General features: G+C 49.6%; 1 protein-coding gene across 1 annotated transcript in view; it reads right to left on the bottom strand.

Moving 5' to 3' along the window:
- The window catches only part of LOC120917025 (tetratricopeptide repeat protein 17-like), an 80842-nt gene extending 73978 nt beyond the window's left edge, over window positions 1–6864 (bottom strand). The window contains exon 1 of the mRNA XM_040328013.1: window positions 6613–6864. Coding sequence (XP_040183947.1) covers window positions 6613–6807 — 195 coding nt within the window. The 5' untranslated portion in view covers window positions 6808–6864. The remainder of the gene's footprint in view (window positions 1–6612) is intronic.
- Between the last annotated feature and the right edge of the window lie 4092 nt (window positions 6865–10956).

The following is a 10956-nucleotide window of genomic DNA, read 5'->3' as shown; positions in this document are numbered from 1 at the left end:
CTCTCGCAGCGGCCACTAGGGGCGCACGCGCCCCCCCGCTCGTCCCTGATCGGCCCCGGGCACCCGCGATTGCTCGTTACAGAGCAAGACCGGGAGCTGTGTGTGTGTGTGTGCACACACAGCTCCCGGTCCTGTCAGGGGAGAAATGCTGATCTTCTGTTCATACAATGTATGAGCAGCGATCTGTCATTTCCTAGTGAGGCCACTCCCCCTACAGTTAGAACACACCCAGGGAACATACTTAACCCCTTCCCTGCCAGTGGCAGTTTTATAGTAAGCCAATGCATTTTTATAGCACTAAAAAATGACAATGGTCCCAAAAATGTGTCAAAAGTGTCCGCCATAATGTCGCAGTACCGAAAAAAAAAATAGCTGATCGCCGCCATTACTAGTAAAAAAAAAAAAAAAAAAAAAAAAAAAGCCATAAAACTACCCCCTATTTTGTAAACGCTATACCTTTTGCGCAAACCAAACGTTTATTGCGATTTTTTTTTACGAATTACAAAGAATACGCATCAGCCTAAACTGAGGAAAAAATTTTTTATTTTTTTATTTTTTTTATTATTTAAAATTCTTTTTTTATATATTTTTGGGGGATATTTATTACAGCAAAAACTAAAAACCGCAGAGGTGATCAAATACCACCAAAAGAAAGCTCCATTTGTGGGGAAAAAAAGGACGTCAATTTTGCTTGGGAGTCACATCACACGACCGCGCAATTGTCAGTTAAAGCGACGCAGTGCCGAATCGCAAAAAGTGCCCTGGTCTTTGACCAGCAATATGGTCCAGGGGTTAAGTGGTTAATCAAAACGGCCACTAGTAGCACTCTCTCCCATCGAGACAAGAATGTAGCTGAAAGTTGGTGTCTACCCCCTGCTGCCCACGCACTGGGAGGTATAAAAGGAAATACAGAAGAGGATGAGCACAACCAAACTTCGGACATCAAGTTTCTACATTCTTCTTGTATTTCAGCGAAGATGTGCCTTTTAGACCATCACATTTGCATAGTAGTGACATATACTCTATTGTTCTTTGTGTAAAGAGCTGAGCACTGCCTTGCAATAAACCACTTTCCTTCTCCACTTCTTCACGGTCTCTTCTCTGGCTGTTATGTCTTCGTACACTTTCTAGAGGATGCTAACCTTTAGGGTTTTTCTTTTTCCCCTCTGTTGTTGTAAATTGCACACGATCTACAGGTTTACAGACAGCCGGGCGATGCCCGGGTTCTAGGTCATCTTGTTCTACAGAGATATCTCTCTCTCTCATTGGAGTATAGCATAATATCTTGCTTCCGGTATGTTGACAGAGGGTCTCGCCAAGGAGTCAGAGGTGCCAGAAGCCAAGAGATGGAGGGTATCACCATGGAGTCAGAGGTGCCAGAAGCCAAGAGACAGAGGGTATCACCAAGGAGTCAGAGGTGCCAGAAGCCAAGAGACAGAGGGTCTCGCCAAGGAGTCAGAGAAGCCAAGAGATGGAGGGTCTCACCGAGTGGTTAGGTGCCCCAGCCAGAAGCCAAGAGATGGAGGGTCTCACATATGGTTCAGAGGCGCCCCAGCCAGAAGCCAAGAGATGGAGGGTATCACCATGGAGTCAGAGGTGCCAGAAGCCAAGAGACAGAGGGTATCACCATGGAGTCAGAGGTGCCAGAAGCCAAGAGACAGAGGGTATCACCAAGGAGTCAGAGGTGCCAGAAGCCAAGAGACAGAGGGTATCACCAAGGAGTCAGAGGTGCCAGAAGCCAAGAGACAGAGGGTATCACCAAGGAGTCAGAGGTGCCAGAAGCCAAGAGACAGAGGGTCTCGCCAAGGAGTCAGAGAAGCCAAGAGATGGAGGGTCTCACCGAGTGGTTAGGTGCCCCAGCCAGAAGCCAAGAGATGGAGGGTCTCACATATGGTTCAGAGGCGCCCCAGCCAGAAGCCAAGAGATGGAGGGTATCACCATGGAGTCAGAGGTGCCAGAAGCCAAGAGACAGAGGGTATCACCAAGGAGTCAGAGGTGCCAGAAGCAAAGAGACAGAGGGTCTCACATATGGTTCAGAGGTGCCAGAAGACGAGATGGAAGGTCTCGTTCCACGGCTCCTATTGGGGTGTTCAGAGAACCCAATCAGGTGGCGGGCTGTGCAGCAGGATGGTGCGACTAAAGGCCAGAGAGCCAAGTATGCCGGAGAAATGGACAACACAGTCAGAGACCAGCACGAGGTGCAGTGTGGTACTGCAGATGAAGCCGAGTGAGCTTATGAGCCAGGTGGTTTGGCATTTTCCAGTGTTTGTATTCTGCTGAAGCCGGAGGAGATCCCTTGCATGGGAAACCATGTTGGACTGTTATTTTGCTTTCTGCCGTTTTAATAAAAAAGATGGCCAACAGGCCGGCAAATATATTTCCTTTCTGCTGTGGGATTCACTGTATAAAAAGCATCGACCACGAGAGCGAACCCCCCCCCCATGTCACAACGATCGATTGTACATCACAATCTACCTCAGAGATACAACATAGAAGCTGGTAAGATACAGGGAACCAAATTGACACATATTTACTCAAAGCAAACATTTGTGAACCAATCCTGGAGAAATCTGACCTTCAGACCGGGATCAAGAAAATATTTACAAAAAAAAGAAAAAAAGAAGAAGATTTCTATAGTTACAATGGTCCAAACTGGAACAGTGCAACTATGTAGAAATACCTATAGCTAGATTATTTATTAAACACTTCTGGACTAAACTTTTTTTGACACAAAAATCAGTAATTACTTAGAACCCTCATACATTTAAAAAAAATAATAATAATAAAATATATTAATTTATTATTATTATTATATTAATATTTACAATATATTATTACACAAAAATCAGTAATTACTTAGAACCCTCATACATTTAAAAAAAATAATAATAAGATATATATTAATTTATTATTATATTAATATTTATAATTAATATATTATTATTATTATTAATAAATAATTTAATAAAAATAATATACAATATATACTCGAGTATAAGCTGAGGCACCTAATTTTACGACAAAAAAAAAAAAAAAACTGGGAAAACATATTGACTCGAGTATAAGCCTAGGGTGTCCATCTGCATGCCTCACTGTGCCCATGATTAGACTGACGTTTAACATGGGAGGGAGTCTATGGAAGGGGTGCCCGGCTCCCCAGCCGAAGGTTCCCCAGACAACAAATTTTGCACACTTGTAGAGGAGAAATGGGGCTACATGTGTGCCAAGTTTCGGATCCAGGGGACTTATGACCGGCCGGTACCCAGTCCCCAAATTCACCGGAGAAATTACCATTTAACATGGGAGTCTATAGAAGGGGTGCCCGGCTTTGAAAAGTCAGTGCTCCCGGCCGTAGGTCCCCCGGATAACAAACTTTGCACACTTGTAGAGGAAGAGTGGGGCTACATGTGTGCCAAGTTTGGGGTCCAGGAGACCTATGGCCGGCCGGTACCGGGTCCCCAAATTCCAGAAGATCAGGCGCAAAAAGGGGACTCGAGTATAAGCCGAGGGGGGCATTTTCAGCACAAAAAAAGAAAAAATAAGTGCTGAAAAACTTGGCTTATACTCGAGTATATACGGTAATAATAAACTTTAAATAATAGATATTATTTTTTACCAAAGACTCTGGAGAATAAAAATGGTGGTCGTTTTATGTCACATTGAATTTGCGCAGCGGTCTTTCAAACGCTTTTTTGGGGGGGGGGGATTTTTTTTTATTTAAACAAATATTTTTTTTTAATATTTTTTTTTTTTATTTAAAAAAATATATATATTTTTTTATTTAAAAAGAAATCAGTAAAGTTAGCCCTTTTTTTTTAAAGCATATTGTGAAAGATGAAGTTACGTCGAGTAAATAGATACCCAACATGTTACGCTTTAAAACTGCACGCATTTGTGGAATGGTGACAAATTACGGTACTTAATAATCTCCATAGGCGATGGATTTTTTTAAGAGTTACAGAGGAGGTCTAGGGCTAGAATTATTGTTCTCGCTCTGACGATCACAGCGATACCTCACATGTGCGATTTGAACAGCATTTACGTATGCGTTTTCTTTGGTGCGTGAGCACGGGGGGCACTTTAAAAAATAATTATTTTTTACACTGTCTCTTTAAAAAATAAAATCTGATCACTTTTATTCCTGGCGCAAGGAGTGTAAACATGCCATGTGACAGCAATAGGCGGCGACAGGTACTCTTTATGGAGGGATCTAAAATACCCCAAATCTCTCCTCTGCACTTAAAAAGTATTAAAAAAAGAAAAAAAAAAAAAAAAAAAACACCAAAATTGGTGTTTCGGAATACTAGGGATTTTCTAAAATCTGCGCCATTGGACGACACAAAGGGAATGAATTCCATCTCCTCCAATAAAAGGGCCTCAAACGGTACACAGAAAACACCAGCTAGACACATAGAAAGCTCCTGGTGGGACAGGATCATCCGACAGCCAATCATGTGATTGGACAGCCCTTCCCACACCCCCTTCAGGAGTCTGACAACAAGAGCCTCCAGCACCCAATAGGAGGCGTCCTTCAGAATCCCTCCAACCGGACATCAGCAACTATCACTACACCCAATTCAGGGCCGGCTGATCTACTGACCTCCTCCTCTCAGCCGACCCCCCCCCCCCCCTCTCCTCCCAGGTGTCCCCAACTCCTTTTCCCTTTCAGGTGACCTCCTCTCTCAGGTGCCACCCCCCTCCGCGTCACTCAGATGTCCCCCCCTCCCAAGTGAAACCCCCCCTCTCTGGTGTCCACCCTCCGCTTCTCTCTCAGGTGTCCCTACTTTACCTCAAATTAACTCCCCCCTTCTCCTCTCAGGTGTCCCCCACTTCTTTTTACTCGGGTGACCCCTCCATTATTACATTATTGCCCCCCCCTCTCCACTCAAGAAGTGACCCCTCTTTTCACATTCAGGATACACCTCTTTCAGGTGACACTCCCCCCCCCCCTCTCAGGTGTCCCTTTTCCCTCTCCTGTGCCCCCCTTTTCCTCTTAGGTGACCCCTCCCATTTTCCCTCAGGTGTCACCCCTTCTTTCAGGTGTCCCCCACTTCTACTCAAGATGACCTCCCCTCTTGGGTGTCACCCTTCTCCTTTCAGATTTCACCCCCCTTTCAGGTGTCCCCCTTCTGCTTTCAGGTGTCCCCCCTCTCCTTTCTGATGTCACCCCCTCTCTGATGGCCCCCCACTCTCCTCTCGTGTGCCCCCCCCCACTCTCCTCGCGGGTGTCCCCCCCCACTCCTTTCAGATGTCACCCCCCTCTCCTCTCGGGTGTCACCCTCCTCTCCTCTGTCCGCCTTCTTTCAGATGTCACCCCCCCCCTTCCAGGTGTCCCCCCCTCTCCTCTCTGATGTCCCGCTTCTCCTTTCAGATGTCACCCCCACCGTTTCCTCTCGGGTGTCCCCCCTCTCATGTTTCCCCCTTCTCCTTTCAGATGTCCCCCCCTCTCCTTTCAGATGTCACCCACCTTTCATGTGTCCCCCCTCCTTTTAGGTGTCACCCCCCCTCTTTTCGGGTGTCCCCCCTTTCCCCTCCTGTATCTCCCCTCTCCTCTCAGGTGTCCCCCTTATTCTTTCTGATGTCACCCCCCCTTTCTTCCTTGGGTGTCCCCCCCTCTCCTGTGTCCCCACCTCTCCTTTCAGATGTCACCCCTCCTTTTAGATGTCACCCTTCTCCTTTCTGATGTCACCCCCCTCCTTTAGGGGTGTCCCCCCCTCTCCTATCAGGTGTCCCCCCTTATCCTTTCTGTCACCCCCCCCTCTCCTGTGTCCCCCTTATCCTTTCTGATGTCACCCCCCCTTTCCGCCTCAGGTGTCCCCCCTCTCCTGTGTCCCCTTTCAGATGTCACCCCCCTTTCATGTGTCCCCCCTCCTTTTAGGTGTCACCCCCCTCTTTTCGGGTGTCCCCCCTTTCCCCTCCTGTATCTCCCCTCTCCTCTCAGGTGTCCCCCTTATTCTTTCTGATGTCACCCCCCCTTTCTTCCTTGGGTGTCCCCCCCTCTCCTGTGTCCCCACCTCTCCTTTCAGATGTCACCCCTCCTTTTAGATGTCACCCTTCTCCTTTCTGATGTCACCCCCCTCCTTTAGGGGTGTCCCCCCTCTCCTATCAGGTGTCCCCCCTTATCCTTTCTGTCACCCCCCCCTCTCCTGTGTCCCCCTTATCCTTTCTGATGTCACCCCCCCCTTTCCGCCTCAGGTGTCCCCCCTCTCCTGTGTCCCCTTTCAGATGTCACCCCCCTTTCATGTGTCCCCCCCTCCTTTTAGGTGTCACCCTTCTCCTTACTGATGTCACCCCCCTCACGGGTGTCCCCCCTTTCCTCTCAGGTCTCCCCCCCTTCCTTCAGGTGTCCCCCCTCTCCTCTCGGGTGGCCCCCCCTTTTCCTCTCGGGTGTCCCCCCTCTCTTCTCTCAGGTGCCCCCCCTTCTTTCCAGTGTCACCCCCCCCTCCTCTCAGGTGTTTCCCCCACCCCCTTTTTCCTCAAGTATCCCCCTCTCCTCCTTTCAGATGCCCCTACTTTATCTCAGGTGTCCCCCTTCTTTCTCTAGTGACTTCCCTCCCCCTGTCACGTGTCCCCCAATCTCAGGATTCCCCCCTCTGTCAGGTGTCACCTCACCTGCTGCTGGATCTTGCCGTCCTCTGTCACCACCCAGTGTGTTGTGGCCCCGAGGGGACACACCTGGCACAGCAAGCAGAGCACCCCGAGCAGAGAGACCCCCATCCGGGGGATCCGGGCGGTGCCGGTCAGGGCTCCGGTCTCGGGGGGGCTGTACGGCCCGCTCCTGCTCTCCGCCATGTTTCCCGCTGACATCACACGCTCGGACGCACACAGGAAGAGGAAGCGCCCGCCGCCATCTTGGTAGAGGCAAAGTCCACTACCTACCAACACCGGGGGGGCGGGGCTGTCACTCTGATCTCTAGTCATTGGATGTACAGTGATGAAGGAGGAGCCAACAGAGGGGTGGGCAGGGATAGCCTAAAGGGGCGGGGCTATTACTCTGATCTCTATTCATTGTATGTACAGTGATGAAGGAGGAGCCAACAGAGGGGTGGGCAGGGAGATCCTAAAGGGGCGGAGCTGTCACTCTGATCTCTATTCATTGTATGTTACAGTGATGAAGGAGGAGCCAACAGAGGGGGTGGGCAGGGAGATCCTAAGGGGGCGGAGCTGTCACTCTGTTCTCTATTCATTGTATGTACAGTGATAAAGGAGGAGCCAAAAGAGGGGTGGGCAGGGATAGCCTAAAGGGGCGGGGCTATTACTCTGATCTCTATTCATTGTATGTACAGTGATGAAGGAGGAGCCAACAGAGGGGGTGGGCAGGGAGATCCTAAGGGGGCGGGGCTGTCACTCTGTTCTCTATTCATTGTATGTACAGTGATAAAGGAGGAGCCAAAAGAGGGGTGGGCAGGGATAGCCTAAAGGGGTGGGGCTATTACTCTGATCTCTATTCATTGTATGTTGTACAGTGATGAAGGAGGAGCCAACAGAGGGGGTGGGCAGGGAGATCCTAAGGGGGCGGGGCTGTCACTCTGTTCTCTATTCATTGTATGTACAGTGATGAAGGAGGAGCCAACAGAGGGGTGGGCAGGGAGATCCTAAGGGGGCGGAGCTGTCACTCTGATCTCTATTGTATGTACAGTGATGAAGGAGGGGCCAACAGAGGGGTGGGCAGGGAGATCCTGAGGGGGCAGAGTTGTCACTCTGATCTCTATCCATTGTATGTACAGTGATGAAGGAGGAGCCAACAGAGGGGGTGGGAAGGGAGATCCCGAGGGGGCGGGATCGAGACGCAGCTCTCCATTCATTGCATGTGCAGTGATGATGAAGGATCCAACAGCGGAGGCGGGGACAGCCTGAGAGGGCGGGGCTGTGACTCTGAACTCTATTGTACAGTATATACAGTGAAAATAGAGGATCCAATAGAAGAGGCGGGGGCAGCCTCAGAGGGCGGGGCCAAGACTTTTTACTCTAACAGGTTACCTGATGAAATTTCAGGAGGAGGCCTAATGCTAGAATTATTGCTCTCACTCGGACGTTCACGGCGATACTTCACACGTGTGGTGCAAACACTGTTTACATACGTGGACATGATATATGTAGGAGTTCACCACAACACGCGAGCACGGGGCGAGGGCGCTTAAAAATATATATATATATAGGGGCAGAGAGCTGGAGCATTGCAAGTATAAGGCAGCAGTGTGATCCAGGGGAGGGAAACAGCAATCCTGAGCATTGTGTGTATAAGACAGCAGTGTGATCCAGTGGAGGGGGGCAGAGAGCCAGAGCATTGTGTGTATAAGGCAGCAGTGTGATCTAGGTGGAGGGGAGCAGAGAGCCGGAGCATTGTGTGTATAAGGAAGCAGTGTGATCCAGGGGGAGGGGGGCAGAGAGCTGGAGCATTGTGTGAATAAGGCAGCAGTGTGATCCAGGGGAGGGGAACAGAGAGCCGGAGCATTGTGTGTAACAAGGCAGTAGTGTGATACAGGCGGTGGGGGGCAGAGAGCCACAGCATTGTGTGTATAAGGCAGCAGTGTGATCCAGGGGGAGGGGGCAGAGAGCTAAAACATTGTCTGAATAAGGCAGTAGTGTGATCCAGGCGGAGGGGCAGAGCCGGAGCATTGTGTGTATAAGGCAGCGGTGTAATTCAGGAGAAGGGGGGCAGAGAGCTGGAGTAGTGTATGAATAAGGCAACCGTGTGATCCAGGGGGAGGGGCAGAGAGCTGGAGCATTGCAAGTATAAGGCAGCAGTGTGATCCAGGGGAGGGAAACAGCAATCCTGAGCATTGTGTGTATAAGACAGTAGTGTGATCCAGTGGAGGGGGGCAGAGAGCCAAAGCATTGTGTGCATAAGGCAGCAGTGTGATCCAGGGGGAGGATAGAGAGCCGGAGCATTGTGTGTATAAGGCAGCAGTGTGATCTAGGCGGAGGGTAGCAGAGAGCTGGAGCATTGGGTGTACAAGGCAGCAGTGTGATCCAGTGGGAAGGGAGCAGAGAGCCAGAGCATTGTGTGTATATGGCAGCAGTGTAATCCAGGGGGAGGGGAGCAGAGAGCAGGAGCATTGTGTGTATAAGGCAGCAGTGTGATCCAGGGGGAGAGACAGAGCCGAAGCATTGTGTGTGTGTGTATAAGGCAGCAGTGCGATCCGGGGGGGCAGAGAGCCGGAGCATTGTGAGTATAAGGCAGAAGTGCAATCCAGGGGGAGGTGCAGAGAGTCGGAGCATTGTGTGTATAAGGCAGCAGTGTGATCCAGGGGGAGGTGCAGAGAGTCGGAGCATTGTGTGTATAAGGCAGCAGTGTGATCCAGTGGGAGGGGTAGAGCCGGAGCATTGTGTGTATAAGGCATCAGTGTGATCCAGGGGAAGGGGCAGAGAGCCAGAGCATTGTGTGTATAAGACAGCAGTATGATCCAGGGGGAGGGGCAGAGAGCCGGAGCATTGTGTGTGTGTGTATATAAGGCAGCAGTGCGATCCGGGGGTGGGGGGGATTGCAGAGAGCCGGAGCATTGTGTGTGTATAAGGCAGAAGTGCAATCCAGGGGGAGGTGCAGAGAGTCAGAGCATTGTGTTTAAGGCAGCAGTGTGATTAAGGGGGGAGGAGCAGAGCTGGAGCATTGTGTGTATAAGGCAGCAGTGTGATCAAGGGGGAGGGGCAGAGAGCCAGAGCATTGTGTGTATAAGGCAGCAGTATGATCCAGGGGGAGGGGCAGAGAGCCAGAGCATTGTGTGTAAAAGGCAGCAGCTTGCTGGGAAATGTTTGTTTTATTGGGCTCAATCTTATAAAGTTCTCCTTTTTAGGAAAAGGTAAACACCGTACACCCCTCCCCATCCCCCCACCCTCCCAAATATGCAATAAAACAAATCTTTATAAAAAACAAAAATTTATTCCAGCACACATTAACCATTACAGGAAAAAAAGTCAATATTGCAGAATGAAAAAATAAGTTTCCAACTAACGTCAAGTCTGAAAGAAATCAAAAACATGCTAAATGCATAGAGAGCGGTCCGGGGGTCCGGGTGCAGTCAGTCATCGGAGGAGGGGGGCGGAGTCATGAATCAAACTAATGCTAAACACACACAGAATGTATACGCTGAAATAATCACAACTGAATAAATACTATAAAAGAAAAAACACATTAAAACAAGGTGAATCCTGTTCATGTTATAAACTGGAAGAATGAAAGTTGTACCGGACTCAGTCCGGCCGCGATGGACATTTATGTCAGGAGCTGTAAACGGTCTCCAGCGTGGATTACAGAATCACTCACCGGGTTCCTACGTCTCTCAGGACCTTTGATGTGAAGCACCCGAGTTCTCAGGTCTGCACCAACCTACCAGGGTCATCATAGGGCAGTGATGGTGAACCTCGGCCCCCCCGGATGTTTTGGAACTACATTTCCCATGATCCTCATGCACTCTGCAGTGTAGTGGAGCATCATGGGAAATGTAGTTCCAAAACATCTGAAGTGCCGAGGTTCCCCATCACTGTCCTAGGGAGGGATGTCTAAAGCTGGCCGGATGGATCGAATCCCAGCCAGTCCCTACTGAACCAGCCAAGATTCAATCCTATGGGCTGGCTGGTTGTACTGGTCGATCAAATCGATTGCCTTTAGTACAACCAGTTTGTCTGAATTTTTACATGCGATTTTTATAGCCGCCAGCAGTAATCGCGTTCTGCCGGCATGGATAGCTCGCTGCCAGTAGAACACAATAGCGCAGTGGGAGGGATTGCTCTAACACAGTGTTGATAGGTGAATCAAGCGATTTTCTTTCCTGCAACCTGTGGTTGCAGTGTAGACAAATCGCATCATCTATAGCAGGGGGGTCAGTTCAATTTCATTGTGGGCCGCATCAGCATTATGATTGCTCTCAAAAGGGCCGGTTATATCTGTAAGATTAGATGTCCAGCGCATCCCCTCCCCTTACATTAGATGTCAAGAGCCACCCCACCATCAGAAGT

This window comes from Rana temporaria, chromosome 11 (genome assembly GCF_905171775.1).
Source record: "Rana temporaria chromosome 11, aRanTem1.1, whole genome shotgun sequence".
Lineage (NCBI taxonomy): Eukaryota > Metazoa > Chordata > Amphibia > Anura > Ranidae > Rana > Rana temporaria.
The sequence above is the reverse complement of the archived record's forward strand: the minus strand, read 5'-3'. Positions and strand labels throughout refer to the sequence as shown.